General features: G+C 39.8%; 1 protein-coding gene across 2 annotated transcripts in view; it reads right to left on the bottom strand.

Moving 5' to 3' along the window:
- Positions 1-1239: 1239 nt before the first annotated feature.
- The window catches only part of kif11 (kinesin family member 11), a 40249-nt gene continuing 20212 nt past the window's right edge, over positions 1240-21276 (bottom strand). For both annotated transcript variants that reach the window (XM_072557731.1, XM_072557732.1), the window contains 11 exons: positions 19317-19505; positions 16215-16422; positions 13783-13955; positions 11457-11582; positions 10914-11072; positions 10682-10821; positions 10180-10459; positions 7880-8099; positions 6603-6760; positions 4424-4537; positions 1240-1815 (listed from right to left, as the gene is read on the bottom strand). In XM_072557731.1, the coding sequence (XP_072413832.1) occupies positions 1687-1815; positions 4424-4537; positions 6603-6760; positions 7880-8099; positions 10180-10459; positions 10682-10821; positions 10914-11072; positions 11457-11582; positions 13783-13955; positions 16215-16422; positions 19317-19505 (1896 nt within the window). In that variant the 3' untranslated portion in view covers positions 1240-1686. The remainder of the gene's footprint in view (positions 1816-4423; positions 4538-6602; positions 6761-7879; positions 8100-10179; positions 10460-10681; positions 10822-10913; positions 11073-11456; positions 11583-13782; positions 13956-16214; positions 16423-19316; positions 19506-21276) is intronic.

Here is a 21276-nt window from a genome sequence, read left to right as displayed (position 1 = left end):
ACATTTTTCATATGAAACATTTGCAGGAAAAGAATGACGACCCAGGGAAATCTTCAGCTGAAAGATCACCAGAGACGACAGCTGCTATGGGGTTTTGAAATTAAGTTGGTCACTTTAATATGGGTTTTTATTGGAACAGTATATTGTTTATAAAGTTGGAGGCAGATAACAAGCCTTTCAGAGAAAGGGGGACTAAGAGTTGTGAATAGTTGTTAAGGTCCACATTTAGAGTTAAGGAATAAATTGATATTATTTTTCCTTAAATAGTGGAACATTGGAGTTCTTAATCATTCATACTTTAACAGATTAGGAGGAGAGGTGAGCTTTTCTGGGTGTTTGGTTTAATTAGCTGAGCTTTTTGTAACACTGGTGACAAATTTATTTTTCCGAGAACATCTAAAAGACAATATATACATCATTACTAGACCATGGTTCCCCCAAAGAAAACTGCCTACTGTTCAAACAGATTACTCCCTTGCATTGGCTGACAAAACCTTATAGACTGATTGAAAGCATCCATACTACACCTCACTTATCACCTCCATGTTGAGGTGTTCAATTCACCTTCTATCTCAACTCCCATCTGAACCAACCTTTGAGCAACTCCTACTTATTGGCACCAGTTTGATCAGAGAATGGGAAACAGTTGCTCCCAACAAGTTTCTTGCATCAAACTGCAACTGTGAAATCACATGCTTTTGAATGGAGTTTGGCCCTTGCTAAATAGGTCCAGCACAAGCCATAGTCCTGTTAAGTGGCCCCAACATTACATTGCTATGGCCCCAACAAACTCAAATTCTTTTATTCTTGTATGATATGTGGGCATCACTGGCAAGGCTGCATAGTTTATGTTCCAAGTCATTTCAGAGGGCAACTGAACTCAAATTTCACCATTTGTTCTGGTGCGATTAAAACCTATGCCTGCAGACCATTACTCTGGAATACCAGTCCAGTGACATTAGCACATCTCCTCCCCACCTTGTGGCAAAACAAATAATTGTGCACTTTATTGGTGTGTGTCCCCTCTACAGCTATGGTGGACTAAACAACGACTGAAGCTCCTAATGTTTGGCTTCAGGGATTTCAGTTCATTAAATAGATTTGGCTCAGAAGGAGTTTGATTATTCCAAAAGTCGAGAGAAAGTTGTGAACTGCTTGCTCCTATGAGTTGTCTTTGTGATTTTATTTTCCTATGGAAGGTGGGATGGAGTAGTGGAAGAGAAAAATGTAGCAATAATAACGTGGTCCTATAAAACTTTATTAGTTGTATGTTTAACAACAAAACATGCACTTCCAAAGGAATGCAATTTACACCGTTTGTATAAAATATAGTTTCCAAGTCAGCATGGCAGTTTATTTTGAAGTATATACAACCAAATACATTAGGATTAAGCCTATGAAAGGCTAGGCTATCCAGTATTAGAGATACATATTTTGACATTACAGAGCTAGAACAAGTTTTTAAGCAATTATTTAAGTGAGAGAAGTATGGAACATAATTTGAAAGAAGAAGTGTTTCAAATAGATTCTACGTGGAGAGAAACAGTAATGATCAAGTAACAATACTTGGATCATTGGAGTTTTAAAGCAATGAGACAAAGTTATAGACAGCAATGTACAATTGAAGCAAAATTAAACCAGATGAAGATTAACTAAAATTACAAGTTATGACAAACAATGAAAGAACTAATTTTGTATTCTGAGTGGCAACTTTGATTTTGATGCTGAGAAGGTTAGATTCTCTTCCAAAGACTTTGATTTGTCAAAACTGACAGCAGACTTGTTTTCTTTGTCTCTTTTGTATCTTTTCTGATGCTAAAAAAAAGTGGAAGAGTACAAATTTAGAACATTAAGTGAACAGGTGAATAAATTAATTCTCAGAACTTAAAAACTAGCCTGAGACTTTTGGTGTAAAGATATTGAAAGTGGTCTATTTTATACATTTACACAGATACAAGCCTTGTGTTTTGAATCTGATGAAGTACAGTAGATTTAAATAATAAGTATTTCGTGTAGCAATATTTGGCTCTCAGGTAATACACAAGTGAGATTATAGATTTGTAGGATCAGACACAAAAGATTCACTTCAGTCACTGAAGGAACATCCCATGTGCCCCCTTAACAATATTTGAACCTCTCAAATTGAGTCAATTTTGTACTAAGTTGCATCATCTGAAGGCTTTCAGAGTCAAAGTACATCCACCTATGACGTGTACTTGTGATATTGAAATAAAATTGCAAACAAAAACGGTTTTAAAAAAAGCAAAATAAATCAAAAACATTGTCCAGATGATTCATTTAAAATTGTATTTAGTTATTTTTATTTATTCATGGAATGTGGACAGATCTAACTGGGTCAGCTTTTATAGGTGATGGCGAGCTGTCTTGTTGAATCACCGCAGTCCATTTGGTGCACGCACACAATATAATGCAGCTAAGAATGGGAGTTTCAGGAATTTGACAAATGACACTGAAGGAATGACAATATATTTCCAGTTTATGATGGTCAATGACTTGGCAGGGAACTTGCAACTGGCGGTGTTCCCATGAATCTGCTGTGCTTACCCTTCAATATGTAGGTGGTCATTGTTTTGGAATATGCTATTGAAAGAAGCTTGGTGAATTTCTGAATTGCATCTTGTAGATGGTTCACACTGCTGTGACTAAGGGTTGGTGGTGGAGAGAGTAAGCATTTGTTGATGTGGTACCATTCAAGTGGGCTGCTTTGTCCTGAATTGTTGTCACATTCCTGACTTATGCTTTATAGACGCTCGACACGTTTTGTGGGAACCCTAATCTCTGACCTGGTCTCATAGCCACTGTATTAAACAGTTAATCCAGTTCAGTTTCTTTTGTCAATGCGAAGTCCCAAGAGGTTAGGAGACGATTTTAACAATCAAGAGGCAATGATTAGATTCTCACTTGGTGGAGATGGTCATTGTCTGGCACTTGTGCTACTTGCCATTTGTTAGGTCAAGCCTGGATATTGTCCAGGTCTTGCTGCATTTGGACACTGTCTGCCTCAATATCTGAAATGTCATGAGTAATGCTGAAAATTGTGCAATGAACACCACCACATTTGACCTGATGATTGAGGGAAGGGCATCAAAAGAATAGTTGAAGATGACTGAGTCTAGGATACTATCCTGAGAAACTTGTGGGGTTTTTTGGTGTAGTTTGAGGCCAGAGTTCAAGTTCCACCTGGCCAGCAGACTGGTGAGGATGAAGTCAAGTATATTTTTCTCCTCCTCTTGGTTCCCTCATGGCCTGTTGCTGACCCACCCTGACATTGCTTTAGGACTCAAGCAGCTTGGTCAATGGTGGTGCTGCTGCTGAAATGGAGTTGGACATGAAAATCCCTCACCCAGGGTAGAATCTGTGCTCTTGCCACCATCAGTGCTTCCTCCACATAGTTCCTAACATGAAGGTGTGCTGATTTATCAGTCAGGGATGGAAGTGCACAGCATGCAGTAAAATCAGCAGGTTGCAATACCCATAACCTGATGCTATGAAACTATGGCACCTGGAGTCAATTTTGAGAACTCCCAGGGGAACTCCCTCCCAATGACATACATTGTGCCATCACTTTTGCTGGGCCCCTCAGTGGTACAGGACGTACCCAGAGATGATGTTGTCATCATCTGAGATATCGTGTGCAGGGTAAAATTCTGTGAGTATAACTGTTTCAAGTCATTGCTTCACTTAGAGACACAGTTATCCCAGATTTGGCATTAGACTCCAGTATTACTAAGGAGGAATTTGCAGGTCAACAAGGATATTTATGCCATTGCAATTATTGGTGTCTAGCTTGGTGCCAGGTTGTCTGGCCTATTAATTTCTTTTGAGATTTTTAGCAGCCTGATGCAACTGAGTAGCTTGCTGGGCCACATTTGAGTCATCCATATTGCTGTGGATCCAGAGAGTCACATGACCAGATACTGACTAAGTTTTCTTCTCTAAAAGACGGCCAGATGGTTATTTCTATAAAAACAGTGGTTTCTTGGCCATTATTTTAAACAACCAATTGATTTTTAAATTCAAGTTCCACATCTGATATGGTGGGACTCAAATTCAGGTTTCCAGAACATTATCTGGGTTTCTGTATTGTCACTTGAGAAATCCAATCAATCATGCAGTCACCTCCCCTTAATGTTCCATAACAGTATGGTATCTTCCAGTGGAGACTTAAAATGCATTTTTGGAGTGCATCTAGAAATGGTGAATACAATGTGCACTCACTTTGCTGACTTTACCCAAAGTATGTGCTTTCAGCTGACAAAAGAAATCTTGTGTGTGGTAGTTAAAAACAAAGTTTCCCTGAAAGAAAATAGTTGCTTGCTACTTTAATTTTCACTCCATTTCACCATTCATCTGTTTTACACTCATGAAAGTGATGACAATTCAATGACAACTTTTCATTTACCTTGAAAAATGGGGCACCACCACTATTTACATAGAAATCCTCTTCAGTACTCAACTTCTCACTGGCAATGCTGTCATTCTGGATGCTTGCTTTATCATCATTTTCCACAGACTCCTGAACGTTAAACAGAATTTGGTTTTATAGTTAGTCACAGATTAGAAAGAATAAATTTTCACTTGTAAGGCACTTACCACACACAAGAATTTTAGAATAATTAGAGAAAAAAATTTAAAGATGACCCCCAATCCTTTACAGGTAAATGCAACAATCAGTGCACATAGCAAGGTTTCCAACCAATGGAAATGGATGACCAGTTAGTCCACTCTGATAGCAATGGCTAATAGATGAACATTGTTCTTGGCAGAGTGCTATGGTGCTTAAAATGTCAACCAGACAGCACTCCTGTTTAAAAATTGCAATAAAATAACAGAAGTGGATTGCAACATTTTAGTTTAATGATTTTTAACCATGCAATTTTCTCCCCACAAAATGTGGACATGTACTTAAATGTTTAAAAAGTCAAAGACAACAGCCATCTCCTTCAGATGAGAGACAATTTTCATTAACTCAGTTTTTCTCATGATGCATCAAGAGCTTGTGGACAAACTAAATGTGGCCATCAAACAGGATTGTCATATGCTTTTGAAGGCCAACAAATGTCAAGCTGTGTTGAGGAATCCTGACTCAACAGAACCGCACTCTGTAAAGGCCTGAGAAAAGGTTTTCACATCACAATGATCTTTTACTTAAATACTGAAAATATCAATGTCACCAAGGGCTCTCAGATAGCAAGAGGTGTCACACAAGTGAGCGAAGGGGTGAAAATGAACTTCAGGATAATGTAATCAGAATGAAATTCCCAAGTCCATCAGCCCAGTCTGGTATCCCACAGCTCTCAGATTACAATAGCTAGTTCACAGACTGTTTGGGAAGGATAATGTACATGGTCAAGACAGACTGTTTTTGGTGCTGCAGCTAAATAACTGGTTTTATTCAACACTACTACTTTTCCTTCACATCATTGTCTGTTCTGTCAGTAAACATTTTTAAATACCCTCACAAGCAACAGAAAGAATAGATGATATGAAGTGTAGGACAGATTAGATTTGCAATTGCAGCTAAGTATTTAGAGTCAGTTGTACAGTATGGAAACAGACCCTTGGGTCCAACTCAGCCATTCCAACCAGATATCCTAAAATGATCTAGTCCATTTGCCAGCATTTGGTCCATATCCCTCTAAACCCTTCCTATTCATATATCCATCCAGATGCCTTTTAAAATGCTGTAATTGTAGGAATGTCCACCACTTCCTCTGGCAGTTCATTCCATACATGCACCACCCTCTGCCTGAGGAAGTTGCCCCTTAGGTCCCTTTTAAAATTTTTCCCTTCCCACCTGAAACCTTTGCCCCTAGTTTTGCACATCTCAGCATCAGTTTCTATTTATTTAACTAAAGAGAAGGAAAACCTCAGCGACAGATGCCCGAATCATTTTAAAGTTTAGAGAGAATCTGGCCCCCGTGACCAAGAGAAGTCACCATAAAAAAAAAAACAGTTTTACTTTCTGACAAAAACCATTTTTGGTAATTTAATGAATTGATACCAGCCATATAAACCAGTCGATTTTTAAAAATGTGCTTGTTCGGTCGTGCAATTCGTCTTCAGCTTACGGAGATTAATTTCAGCCAATCCTCCTTAGTCGATTAAAAATTGCAGCATATGCAGAGATGGCAGCAGCAGGAAACAGGCTAGAGAACCAGGAGGGTGAACTGCTGCTATGACACTACCTTTGAAGCCTCTATTTCTGTTCTGAAACTAGGCACGGCTTCAAGTACAGTCTGGGTCAACACTCTGGAGTCAAGGGATACATCTGATTAAGTGTTATGGTCTGCATGGCACTCTGTATCGAAACAAAGAGTTACTACCTTCAGGTTAAAAAAAAAGGGGGAAGGACAAGTTTGGCACAAGAGAAGCTTCAGCCAACTATAGTATCCAATTCAGCTGGATCTTAACTTCAGATTAAGCACTTGCTTTTGCACCACTACCACACATTAGAATAAAATTAGAATATATGTCTAAAGTCTAATGCACTGCTGACATGCAATGTTTGGAAAGTGTAGAGATAGTTTTAGATGTTTTCCAGTTAACCCATTCAAAAGAACTAAACCAATCAGACCCACCTGCTCACAAACAGGTTCCTCTTGAATGGACAGGGCAGCATTCAGAGAACTCTGAAGCTGCTGTTGCTCTGCTTTGTACTGAGCAACCAAGACATCCCGTGGCTCTGTTCTCAGAAAGGCTCGTGGGTAAATATATTCTCTGCGCTGAGGAGTGGTGCCTGAAAAAAAACCAAAATAATTATCTTCAGGAAAAACCCAAAATTTCAGCTGAAAGCCAGAATAAAATGCTTTACCTTCCATACAATTCTGACTAAAAAACCAGCAGACAATATTCAGTACTTCCTACAGTGACCAATAATCAGGCGATTGCATGGACTCCACCATTCCAGTACTAACTGCTGCATAGTCAGCAGAGTTGGGAACAATTAATCAATCCATCCCTAACCCCATGGAAATGGATCAAAAACAGCATATTTGCACTCAGTACAGGAGTAGTATAGTTACTTTCTAGTACCTTCCTGGTCTGTACTGCAGAGATGGAGGACAGCTTTTAAAATGCTAATACTAGGAAGAGACAAAATCTTAAATATGATGTTAAAAAAATGAAATAGCTCTTGTTTTGTCCGTGCAATTTCAATAGGGCTCAATTGAGAAAACAATCACCACCCAGTCAGTTCAGGACACTTTCCAGGGCTGGAGTGACATAAATCGGGACAGTGCGTTATCTTTGAATGGCCAAAGAAACCATCGTCGCTGATGATCTGAAGTAAAGGTGCCAAGAAATATTGTCAAATGGGAAATTCTCTTGATGCCCTAACCTCTATCAAAGCCACGAAACAGCCATTCATCTGTAATATTTGTTTACGTGTGACTAAGCATATTGTAGAAATCAAAGCAATTCATTTCAAGATTGAGAGATGGCAATATCAAATTCCAATTCTTCACTTTTAAACATCTATATGTCAATGGCTTATGAACTACTTGCTAAGTTTAGCATGCAACTTTATAAAAATATGCAGTTCAGAAAAGTTGCGGCAATTTGTTACTGCTCCACACCAGCTTTTTAGTACAGTTGGAAGGCATATTTTATTCACATGGGGGAAGCAATTTAGCTGCTCGCCAGTGAAAGATTACCCTCCTAGTTTGCATAGGAATTTAGTTCAGAAATAAGTCTAACATTGATTATTGAAGGTAGGATTACTAGTCAGTTAACAAGCAGTTAATTCATTCATTGGTTAGGTTAAATATATACTATTTGCAATGTACTGTTGAACAACCTCAAATATATGCATTTCCATCATCCTGACCGCTTCTTTATACAAAGTGATTGATCATACCTGTTGGAATGTCCTGTTGGAGTTCATTCAAGTAGTTTAGGACATTGTTTAGTCCTGCCTCGGCTTGCTCAGTCAGCTCTGTTATATGCTGCATCATCACACCTTTGTCACTATTAACCTGATCACGGATAGTGCAGAGTGCTGCTGCCTCAGTAACAGACTGTCCATTGAGTTGTCCTGTTAAGTCCCTGACTAGAGTGGCACAACTCTCAGTGGCAGTCTACCGAAAGGGAAACAAAGATATGCAAGGTAACTTATTCTGTCAACGTTCAAGAGCAGTTTAAATGTAGACATGGATTTAGAAAACTGTCAACTCTATTAATTAAACATGGTATCGTATTAATTACAAGTACCCAGAATTAATATATTTAAGTTCTTAAGTTTTGCAATTTAAAAAAAAATGGCTTTAAATAATTTTTCAAAAAAAAAGTAATTCCCAAGTGTTGTCTGCACTGCATATTCATACATTTGTCTCAGCCTTCCACAAAATTGAAAAGTTCGGAATGAAATCACTACAACGCATACCATAAATGAAGCCCCAAGTGGCTTTATTTGAGAGAATGATATAGGAGTCAAAAGTCATTTGACATAATCTGATCAGCACTGCAGACTCAATTTGCTCCCTAGCTATCAGTTCAAATAGACAAGAATTCACACAATAATGGAGATTAGAATTTCTGATCTTTTCAAACTACTAATTTTTTGCACACAATGATTTTTTTCCATCTCAAGAGTCATCGTGTGCACTGAGGGAAGGAAAATGACAAAAAGGTACACAAAGTGTGAAAAGAATGTCAAAACAGGAAAAGGAAGAATCCATGAATTAAGGGGTAGCAAAGGCAGCTGCCTTCCGGAATGGGCAAGGAAACAGACCAGAGAGAACGCTTCTGTCTCAGTCAAAACATTTCACTAATAAATGTGCAACCAAGAATACTGATGCACAGTTCCTCTAACAAGTGAGGGGAAATGGACAATCTTGATTATTAACAAGGTGAAGAAATGCTGGTTAAACCAATATCGATGCTTCTTGGGATGAGACTGTCACGAGCAAGGCAGTACTTATTGCCAGAATTGCCCTTGAATGGCATGGCTGGCAAGGCCACACTGGGTGCACGTGTTAGCAGTAGTGGTAATATAACTGGACTAGCAATCTAGAGGCCCAGACTAATTCTCTGGGGACATTGGCTCAAATCTCATCATAACTAGTGATGGAATTTAAATTCCAATAAATACATCTGGAGTATAAAGATAATCTCCTACCTACCATTAGTGTGACTATTTGCCAAAAATTGACAATTTGCTTCCATGATACTGACATTCAAAATTGGTCAAAGGTTATGCTCTTGGGGTAGAATTAGCTTGAAGGAGTTTTCCACACACTGGTGCCATATTTCAACACCTCCCTCAGCACTAGAGTTGTGAATTCCTGTCATTATCAAACTGCAATCCCTGGAGCACAGGAGTTTTCTACATTGAGGACTACCAGCTTGCAACTATAATTAGAAGAATCAAGGGACCAGATGAGACAGGTCAAAAAGGCATCTCTGATTTTTGGAAGAGGCAGTAAGGCAGGGTACACCTTTGAAGAGAAGCTGCCTTTAAAAAAATGTACGGCCACAAAATGTTCGAGAAGAAGAATCTGTTTCCAATTTTATAAAGTGTTAAATGAAATCCGAACGCACCGTTTTGAAAGTTCAAAATCTCGCTACCCACGCCCCAGTGTGAATAATAAGAACAGTCATTACATGTAGATTATTTCACAAGTTTTCGGGACATTCCAGAGTCCTGATAAACATTTTTCTCATTGATTCCCATGATCCAGTGTGGCTCAATGTTAAGTAACAACTAGTTTAAAGTACTGAATTGTGTTTTCTAATTTCACAGTGTAATCTCTTTTAGCTTCCAAGCTCAGAGATATCAAGGCTCTTTATATATGGCCCTTCTACTGCTGCTGATTTTCACGTTCTACCATTGGTCACTGCACCTTCAGTTGCCTGGGCCTTGAAACTCAAAACTCTTCTTCAATTCCCTTCCCCTTTACTCATTCTTTAAAACCTGCAACTCTAAGTATTTTGATCTTCTGCACCAGCAGCGCCCTGTGTGACTGGGAGTCAAATTTTATCTCAACGTTTCAGTGAAACATCCCATGATGTGAAATAAAAGTAGCTCTTCACTTCTTCAGCTCTATAAATATTGTTCGATGATACCCTTTTGAATAACTAGATGTTTGCTTAATTCAATTAACACACTAGATCCTGTTTGTTAAGATGTGCAAAGTGGTCACAATTATAAGCACATACCTGTTCATGGTTCTCCAACATCCTCTTGTTACCATTAAGGAAACACTGTTGATCCTGACTGAACAAGTCAACAGTGCCCACTGTTGATTCACACCATCGATTACTTTCCTGGCAAAGTGTCAGCATACCAGAGCTGAGCTGTTGGCACTTCAGATTAGAGTGATCGGCAACCTTGAACCCCTCACTGGATGTTTCTCGGATTTCATTTGCCAAGCCGTTTAAAGTAGTAAAGAGCTTCCCTTGGTGAGAAGCCGCATCCTCCACAGCCTTTGCAGATTGTCTAAGGAAAAATTGAAAATGATAGCCATACAAAACGGCTTTCTATCTTAAAAACAAACAGCAAAGCCTGAGTTTGCAAAAAAAAATTGTATGACTTTTGGTGCAATGTAAAGTTATATTGCAGGCATCAAAACCTCAGTAAACATGCAAGAATCAAAAGGATAGTAATTTGTACATTTCAGCATATTTAATTGATAACCAAACAGCAAATCTGGTTACTTACAGCTGCACATCATTTTGAAGCAGAGTCAATGACTGATGCATATTTCCATTTTGTGTTAGAATATTATTGTGGCTCTGCTGAATTTGCTGGGCTAATTGACCAAGCTGACTCTGTAGATTTGAGATGACTTTTGAAATACCCTAGTTACAAAGAGTTGAATAATCCAATTAATATATATTGGAAAAAAAAGCAGCAGCAAAATATTTTCAGAATCAATTAAGTTTCACAGAACCTCTATCTGCTCTTGCTGCGACTTTTGCACCATTTGATGGAGGTTTTCATTCTCATTTTGAATGTTGCCCAGGGCATTGCAAGTGGTTTCTTGCATTTCACAAAGCATCGTGCTGTGTTGTCCGAAGAAGGTGTCAGTATCTGTTTTCATGGCTTCCAGCTGAAACAATTCAAAACATTCCCATAATACTCAATGTCTGGCAAGTTAAACAACAACATCAGAGCACAGGTTTTAATTAGTTGCAAGACTACCCTTCAGTATTGTTACATTTTGTGTTAATCAGAAAATCTGTTAAAATGTAAACAAATGTTTCCTACTTGCTCGTTTACTTCAAATAAAATTGCTTTCAACCTTATTCTGTCTCCTTAAAATCAAGGGTTTTCTGTTGCACAATTATCGGTTAGTCAAAGTTCAGGAAGATCTACAGGAACTGAGTATTTGGCAAATTAATTCCAAAAATTATAACGTTTAATATACTAGTTAGAGATCTTGGGACAGCATGCATTTGAAAACTTATGCAACTAGACAGAAAATGTGAGTAACCTTCTCAGCTATCCCAGAATAGGTCTGAAAATTCAGCTTAAGACAATTGTTCAGTTCCACTACAGAGATGACAATGGGCTGTAAATTCTTCTTAAGCACTTTTTCCATTTCCATTTTATGTTCCTCCTGAAAACAAAAAGCAAAGACATGAAAATCTTTAACACAGAATTTTTCCCTGAACTATAAGAGCAAATTTCACAGCACCTCTTAAGTTGCTTGCCCCACTTACATCCAAAATGGGTTTTGAAATGACAGTTAACTGCTTGACAAAAGAATCTAGAAGGCTCCTCTTCAGATGACCCACCTATACAGGCTGGTTAACTAATACTGTTTAATCAAACATCAGACAACAATATGTACAATGCACAGGACTCCACTGGACCTTTGGCAGGGTGTTTGCTCTTTGTTAACACAAATACATCTGGAAACAAACTTTCACGTTACAGGAGACCACCATTTCAGCCGATAATGCAAGATTCAAACTTGAGCTCTTGCTCCCATCGCCCATTTTATAGAAAATGTAGTAAGGGTTTCTGCTGAGATGAACAAAATGAGTGCTAATCCCTGCCAAAAATAAGGCAACATCAATAATTTAAAATGTATTCAGTGTTGGCGAATAATATGAATTTTCAGTTTATAGAAATTAATAGATGCCCACACTTACAATGCTGTTTGTGCAAAAGGTAATTTGCGATTCAGGAGAAAAGCAAATTGCAACTTTGTGCCCAACCTTAATGACAGCGCACCTCACTAAACCAGGCAATCCCAGCCAGCTTGACTGGAGTCAAAAACTACAAGTCTGGAAAGCCAAGATTTAAAACCTGAGTAACATACAAATCTTCTCAAAACTTAGTATACAAGTCAGACATTGCAAATTCCCTGCAACTATCAACAGGTTACATTAGTGAAAGAAAATCGCTGGTGTTACTTTATTAAATGTAATGTAGAGATCTACAGAAAGGGCACTGAAAATTGTCACCCTCTGAGTTTGCACGTAGAAAAGACTAATGCTCACAAGATTGTCTTGAACTGAACACTGGGAGAGGTAAACTGTCTAGAGCACGAGTTCCTGATCACAACCTAAATATCAAAGCTGGAATCACATGTGAATGGTTTACTGTGCTCTAAAGGCCTGGCAATTTGAGCACAGCTCATATACAAGTACACTTGAGGAAAGTAGAGTGTCCAGCAGCAACTGATCTGGACCTTTGTTTTCAAGTGAACTCTAAAGACTGCACAAAACAAAATAATTTTAAGCTTCCATTAATTAGAGGATCACATGTCAAAATGTCACATTTTAAAAAACTTTATGCCAAATGGACTTAACATCATGAGAAGGCAATCAATACTCAAGGACAGAAAAGAACCCCATGTAACATTTAAAAATCCAACATTGCCCTTCCAAAGTAATAAACCACACTGCATTTACAGTATGCACCACACTTACTTGGTACAAATTCAAAGTCATGCTCAGTGCTTTTTCTGGCCAGAAACTGCTACTTACCCCACGACTGACTTTCCCCAGGGTTGACTCATTTGAAATCTCTCCCTCTAGCCTAAATCTAGCAAATCTTCCAGCTTCCTTAATCCCTCACAAACACCTTTTAATCTGTGCACAGGCACCACCACCACACCCCCCGCCATCCTATGAAGCAAACAACACAAACTTGCTGCCTATAGTCTTTGATTCTTGCAGACCGACCATGTCTGATGGATTGCAAGGGTCTTTTAGGAAAACCTGCAACCTGATCCTATTAAAGCTTCCCATGGACCCTCGTTCTCTCCCTCTCTCAAAGCCCATTTCAACGATGATGTCAATCACGTAGATCTTGAATAGACATGCTAACTAGTTGCTTTTTAAAACCTATCATGCTGACTTGCACTTAGACAGGTTAAAGTTTAATGATCAGCAAAACATGACATTCCTAACTCTCAGAACCTGGACACCAACAGTCAGCTGCTTGGGTCATTATTTACAGGAACGAACATGCTGTACCTTAAAATAAGCAAAATTAAATTTCTCCGGCTTGCTGGTAGACAGAATGCAGAACAGGTCATGTGATTATCTTTGTTCCTTCATTTTACTAAAATTACAGAGAAAGCCCTGAAAACAATCTACTAAACTTTGCACTTCTCACAGCTTCCATGTGAAACCTTAACAGAAATGAGGACGGAGAGGAAAGGAAAATTGTTACAAGATACAAAATGTAGAAGGTGCTGTGGGACATATGAAACTGATGGATAGAGAAAAGACCCTTTACCTGCACAATGGATTAATCATGACAAAACACTTGTTTTCCCTCCTTCCCCATGCATCTGAGCTTACCAGGGCCTTCTGGATTGTGTTCAGTGACTGCTGACTCATAGTTTCCTGTTTAAGCAATTCCTGAAGACTTTGCGATACCCCAGAAGAAACTACTTCCTTGACCGATGCAAAAGAAGTGCCCACTGCAGATGCAATAGAACTAAATGCAGAGGCATTTGCACTCAGGAGTTCACCTGGAAGTTTAAAAAAAAAACTTATTCAAGAAATTGAAGTGGCTAATGGACAACTACTTATCCATTCCAGTCTTTTAGCCAAACTTGCAGATGACAAAAATAACTAGTTGCCAGAGGGATACAAACAACTTAGAGAGACATTGATTGGCTAATAGGCAAAAAGTTGACAAATGGAATATAAAGTGCAGTGAAATGTGAATTGCTCATTTTTGAAAGGAAGAACGAAAGAACAGACTATTAAACATAGAAAATATCCAGAAGTGAAACAAAGTTAGCACACCTGTGCAGCAGGTGATCAGGAAAGCTGATGGAATTTGGTAATTATTCCCAGGGGGTGGAGAAGTACGAGCATAGGGAAGTCTAACTGCAGTTGTACAAGGCAGTGATGAGACCACATTGGGAGTACTGTGAGCAGTTTTAATTCCCGTATTTAAGGATATCATTTCATTGGAGGCAGTTTGGAGAAGGTTCACTAGGATGATTTCCAATATGGAGGGACTGTCTTATGAGCAAAGATTAAAACTGGTTGGTCCTCAACTCACTGGACTGAAGAATGAGGAATGATCTCATTTGAAACATATAGGAATCTTAACGGGCTTGACAGGTTATCTGTTGAGAGGATATTTCCCCTCATGGGAGAGAGTGTCCTGGATCAGAGGGCATAGTCTCAGAATACAGGGGTGCCAATTTAAGGCTGAGGGAAGAAGGAATTTCCTCTGAGGCCACGTGCCTTTGGAACACCTTCCCAGACAGAGCTGTAGGGACAACATCCTTGTGTAAAATTAAAGCTGAGGTAGATAGGTTCTTGGTCAGTAGGGGGACATCAAGGGTTATAGGAAAAGCACAGGAATGTGGATGTGAGGAACATCAGATCAGCCATGATCCTATTGAATGGCAGAGCAGGCTTGAGGGACCGAATAATCTGTGCCTGTTCCTATTTCTTACCATTTTAAAATCAGTTTTAGCTTTTTGAACATTTCCATGGACTACAGCCTCAGTGTAATGAGGCAGTGGCAAAAACCCTCCACTAGAGGGCCTCAGACACCTATAGAGGAGTTGATTTCTCCAGTTAGTGGCTGACATGTGCACCCTTTGGAAATACTAATAATAAATTCAACCCTTCAGCTACACAGTTAATTCACTGCCTTCAATGTTGGTTTACTAAAGAGGCTTGTGCAGATACAGGGTGGATATAAATTTGATTTGGCTCATGAACAAGGTTATCAGAGTATTGGGCTGTAATGGATCATATTTGATTCTACAATTACAGCATCTGACACTAGTGCAAAAGTAGGGAAAATATGCACTGGGATTCACACTTCAACCAAAACCTGTAATTTGTTAAAAAAAAACACATCTATTCTGCCAAATTTCCATTTCATGCACTGCTGTAAGTGAAACGTACTAAGTTTTCCTGTTGTTTTAAGTTAAGACTCCAGGGCATGTATTTAAACTAAGTTCCAAGTTGTAATTTAACTTAAAACTCATCACAACCGTATGGAACCTCCTCAAGTGTCAGCTAGAGAGGACAAGATTTTTCACAATTGTCTGAAAACTCAGATCTCCATCACAAGAGATCAAACTTAGAGGACTGGCAAATTTTCTCATCACCAGGTTCAATAATAATTTGGGTCATGGTAATCTGAACTGAACACAGTACTCAAAGCAGGGTTCTAAGCAGAGCACTGTAAAGCTTGATTCCTTCTTAACATGAAATTTTAAATTGAAGATCCAGCTAAGATCAATCTCTAAATCAGCAAGAAACCATAACAGTTACACCATGTGACTGCACTGGAGGCACACCCAAATATTACATGCCTCATTACTTCATTGACTTCCTTCTAGTGGGATTGTGCCCACTGTGACTGACTGAGCAGCATCTTTGGAGATTTTCATACCAGTATGAAAATAATTTTCCCCTGCATTGAAGAGACCTGTTGCAATACATGGTTAAGTTTAGGGTGGAAACGTGAGATTACCAAAATGATAGCACAGTCAGTATGCAATTTACCTCAATAGATTTGGAGGGCCTATTTTAAACAGAAAAGTTTGGAGGTGGGAGAAGAGGGAAGGAAGAGAAGAGGGAAAGCTAGGAATTTACTCTTAAGTCAACTATTTTAAACTGAAGTTACTGAAAGGTAGGATAAATGATTTGATCTTCAGTCATCGTGAAATCAGCCATTCATTCCATACATGTTCAAACAAATTTGCAGCCTTGCTTCCAAAAAAGTGGAAAAGAGAAATAATCTAGAAATTTACCAATTGACTTGGTATAGAAATCAAGCATTCCCTGTTGTTTCGCACGAGTTTCATCAGTTTTCTTTTGCATTTCAGCGAAAAGGTCATTCATCTGCCTCATGAAGACATCCTGCACCTTGCAGTTATGAAATTCAACATCCTTTTTGCGGTCAAGCTTAGCATGGAGGCCTGACACATCCTTTGTGCTGTCTTCAACCGTTTGCAACAACTGAAACAAACAAGCAAGACTTTACAAACAAGAACGCAATTAAAATAAGTTGGGGAGGGGATGGAGGGATAGTGGAGAAAGCCTCATGGTGTATGTGAATTTGACATCAACAAAATAACTTGCTATTATGAGATCCAAGTGATTATCCAGAACACACCACGGTCCCCGTACTTGCGCAGATGAGCCGGTAAGTGTCAGCAGGCCCTCACATATGAGGAGCACCTTTGCTCGTGCTGACGTCACTGCATTCTATGCATGATGTCAGCAGGAGTGCATGCGCAGCATTTCTCCAACGGTCCCTGTGCATCATGGCCTCTCTAGACCAAAGGGGGTTCAGATAACTTTTGCTGCACAGTCAGACTGCACGGGGCCCTTTATGGAGATGGAAGGCTATATTGAAGGGCTGAGGTCATTGCTGTATGTTAGGTACCATGATAATGTGGTGGTGACAGGGTGAGGGATAAAAGCAGGCAGAGTAGCAGTCCGACCTCTCCTCAGCTTCCTGACTCCAGGAAAGATTCTGCCACAGGTACCATGGTGGAAGTGCGAAGGGATGGCAGCCTGGAGTCACAACCTGGGACAGGGGAGGAGAAAAGGGAACTCCTAACTCCAAAATGTTCCATATCACATTTTAAAATAAGGTCACAGCTTTCTATTGGGAGAAGAGCCCCTGGTGCTGTAAAGTACATCCTGGCAATGTTGTTGATCCCATATGTGCAGCAACAGGGCAGCTCAGTGGTCAGTATTGCTGCCTCATAGAGACAAGATTCCACCTTGCGAGGATTGTCTGACACATTGTCCCAGTGGCTGCGTCAGTTTCCTCCAGTTGCTCCCAGTCCAAAGATGGACATGTCAGGTGGGCTAGCCATAGGAAACACAGGATTACAGGGATAGGGTTGGTCAGGGTGAGACACTAAGGGTCGGTGTGGACTCAATTGGCTGTTTCCATACTGTAGGGATTCTAATATTTTGTCAGGCCACCCAGAATCCTCAAATTCACAGAGCGACCACTTGAAGCTATTTCTTCAGAATTTCTGGCAGTATGAGGGGGACTGGTCGCTGCTTTAGGAATTTGTCTCTAAATGAAGACCCTTTGCAATATACTGGTGGTGGCACATCCAGCATATACACAGCTTTATGCAGCACCTTCAACATCACCTCATCCCACAGAGCTTCATCCGCAATAAACAATAATTAGATATGGAAGCATCTAGTAGGCAGACATTATGACAGGTGGCCCAAGATCTAAATGTGTGTTTAAAAAAGGTTGGGGTGGGGACAAAGTGCTTTGGAGTGTGAATTCCTCAAATAACTGGTTAATGGAAATCCACCAAAAGGATTTTAATACCAATCTGCAAGTTGCACAATTTTGTAAACAAAATGCATTTTGTCAGGCTGACAGACAATGGTTGCCATGTATTTTAAGACTGCTATGAAACAAATACTGATCTCAGCTCAATATTCAGACTGACACAGCAGTTACTAGTCTGCATCACATGCTGAAACATGTGTTTCCTATCTCTGAAATGCAGACTGAAAATACATTGACAGGTCACATTGCTCAGACACTAAATCAGTAGAGTTAACTTAAATACAGAGAGAATAGTATATCATGCGTTGCACAATTCTCTGATGCATTCAAGAAAGCCACCCACCTCTGCTCTATACAGGCTTTAAAACGGAAGCTCATTTCTGATGCCATGGACATACTATACAAAACGTCTAAAGATAGAACTTTATTGCTGGATGTGAAGTTGAAAACAGATTGTTAACTGGCATAGAGCAGACATGACATCTGGGAAGATATACTCAAATAAAATACCACCTTTACTTCCTTGATACTAAAATGATTGTCATCAGTAGCAGCAGGAGGTGATCACTCTGTGCTTTTAAATCTGGGACCATAGAGGAAAATGGTGAATAGGCTTCTGATAAAAGGTCAGAAGAAATTGGACATTCCAATAGTTTCGCTAGTCAGAAATCCTGCTTAATCTGCAGTGTTTCACTCATTTCTATTTTTGTCATAACATTAGCAGTCTGGTCTTGTTCCCACACAGAGGGTGGTACGTGTATGGAATGAGCTGCCAGAGGAAGTGGTGGAGGCTGGTACAATTGCAACATTTAAAAAGGCATTTGGGTGGGTCTATGAATAGGAAGGGTTTGGAGGGATATGGGCCGGGTGTTGGCAGGGTGGGGCTAGATTGGGTTGGGACATCTGGTCGGCATGAACGGGTTGGACTGAAGGGTCTGTTTCCGTGCTGTACATCTCTATGACTATATTTTTGAAATTCTCACATTTGATATAGTCAGCCATCCAGCCTGCCTACTGGGTGTCTTGGAGTTCATGACATTTCTCAAAATGAAAAAGAATGGCTAACAGATTTTGAAATGTTACACATGCTGCTTTCTGCAACAACTGCAAGGTACATTTCAACCTGTGCATATCTATCTTGGTCACTTTTCTTTTGGAAAAGCATTGAAATTTAAGTTACATCTGCATAAATAGACTTAAAGTCACTGTTGAGCAAAAGTAGCTCAACCCAAAAATGTTTTGCTGACAGTCAAATAAAATTGTAAGTGGGTGGAGTTGAAATACAGGTTCAAGCAGCAATGGAGGAAGTTAACTTTACAAAACAAAATTCAAAAATAAATCAGAAGTGACCTATTTCAAACCAAGGTTATGTCTAGCAAGTTGCAGGTTTCTAAACACGATTACATTACAGAGCACAGTTGTTTGTGAAAAGAGCAATTCAAGGGAATAAGACACCCCAAAACCACCTAGCATCATGGAGCCTTCAAACGTTCTGTAATGAGGTGAGCTCACTATGACCACAGAATCTCTTACGGCAGAAGCTGGTCATAACATTGCAGGAGGAGACCAAGCCGCCTCCTACCTCATTGGCTGTATTGTAGAGCTTTTCTTCACTGTGGGCATGAGCATCACACATAAATTCTTCCTCAGAGAGTTTTATTTTGGTCAACTCCAAGTCTTGCTGAGTCTCTTGAAGTACTTGCTCTCGCTGGTGCAGTTCAGATGCACAGTGTTCAAGCTCCTTCTTGTTTTCCATAAATAGCTCATTGATCTAGAAATGAAACAAATAGTTAAAAGAAAACTACAATTGTATTAAGAAATTGCACAGTAGTTAAATGGTCAGATAAATCCTAAATTAGACAGGCATAGATGTAAATAGTTCAATACCCAGCCTTTTATATGTCACATGATAAAGAATTATATTATAAAATCCTAGTGATTGATGCTATTTTTCTTTTAAACAAATAAGGCCTGAAGTGTAATTTCGCAAATGTTACACAAGCCTACTTAATGAAGTAAGAGCGTGGATCCTGACTAGGATTCTTTCTTGATCACTGATCAATCACTTTAGCCACACAACTATATGATGTTTGTGCAGTTCCTTTTTTACAACCACTGCAGGTTCCAGTTGTACTTCACAATACTGTGTGCTTTCTCCACTAAATTACAGTCAGTGACTTCAGGGAACCTAATCAGTGACTTCAGGGTATCACAGCTACAGAAGCTTCCATTGTCGAGGAAGATCTGCCTACTGAGTCAGTATGGGTGGAAATTAGGAACAGCAAGGGAGCAATCACCTAGTTAGGGGTTTACTACAGGCCCCCCAATAGCAGCAGGGAGATGGAAGAAAGCGTAGGTTGGCAGATTTTGGAAAAAGGTGTGGACGTAGTAGGGCTGTTGTAATGGGTGACTAACTTTCCCAATATTGATTGGAACCTCCTTGGAGCAGAAGATTTGAATGGAGCCGTTTTTGTAAGGTGTATTCAGGAGGGTTTCCTAACTCAGTACGTTGACAGGCCAACGAGGGGAGAGGCAACTCGGGACTTGGTGCTCGGAAACGAGCTGGGGCAGGTATCAGATCTTGTGGTGGGAGAGCAGTTTGGTGATAGTGACCACAACTGCCTCACATTCTACATAGCTATGGAGAAGGAGAGGATTAGACAAAATGGGAGGATATTTAATTGGGGAAGAGTAAACTATGATGCAATTAGACACGAGTTAAGAAGCATGGATTGGGAGCAATTGTTCCATGGTAAAGGCACTATAGACATGTGGAGACTGTTTAAGGAACAGTTGTTGCAAGTGGTGAATAAATGTCCCTGACACAGGCAAGTGGTAAGATAAAGGAACCTTGAATGACGAGAGCGGAGGAGCTTCTCGGCAAAATGAAAAAGGTAGCTTACATAAGGTGGAGGAAGCTAGGGTCAAGCTCAGCACGAGAGAATTACAGGCAGGTGAGTAAGGAGCTCAAAATTGGTCTGAGGAGAGCCAGGAAGGGGCATGAGAAAGGCTTGGCAGAACGGATTAGGGAGAACACAAAGGCATTTTACACTTATGTGAGGAATAAGAGAATGGTCAAAGAGAGAGTAGGTCCTTTCAGGGATAGCATAGGGAATTCGTGTGTTGAGTCTGAGGAGGTAGGGGAAGCCCTAAATGAGTTTTTTGTTTCTGCCTTTACAAAAGAAACAAACTTTGTAGTGAATGAAACCTTTGAAGAGCAGGTGTGCATGCTGAAATGGATAGAGATAGAGGAAGCTGATGTGCTGAAAATTTTGTTAAACATGAAGATTGACAAGCCGCCAGGCCCGGACCAGATTTGTCCTCGGCTGCTCTGGGAAACGAGAAATGCAATTTCTTCGCCACTTGCGAAGATCTATGCATCCACGTTCTCCACTGGAGTCTTACCTGAGGACTGGAGAGAGGCAAATGCAATTCCTCTCCAAGAAAGGAAATAGGGAAATCCCCGGCAATTACAGACCAGTAAGTCTCACATCTGTCGTCTGCAAGGTGTTCGAAAGGATTCCGAGGGATAGGATTTATGA

Source organism: Chiloscyllium punctatum, chromosome 38 (assembly GCF_047496795.1).
Source record: "Chiloscyllium punctatum isolate Juve2018m chromosome 38, sChiPun1.3, whole genome shotgun sequence".
Classification (NCBI taxonomy): Eukaryota; Metazoa; Chordata; class Chondrichthyes; order Orectolobiformes; family Hemiscylliidae; genus Chiloscyllium; species Chiloscyllium punctatum.
The sequence above is the reverse complement of the archived record's forward strand: the minus strand, read 5'-3'. Positions and strand labels throughout refer to the sequence as shown.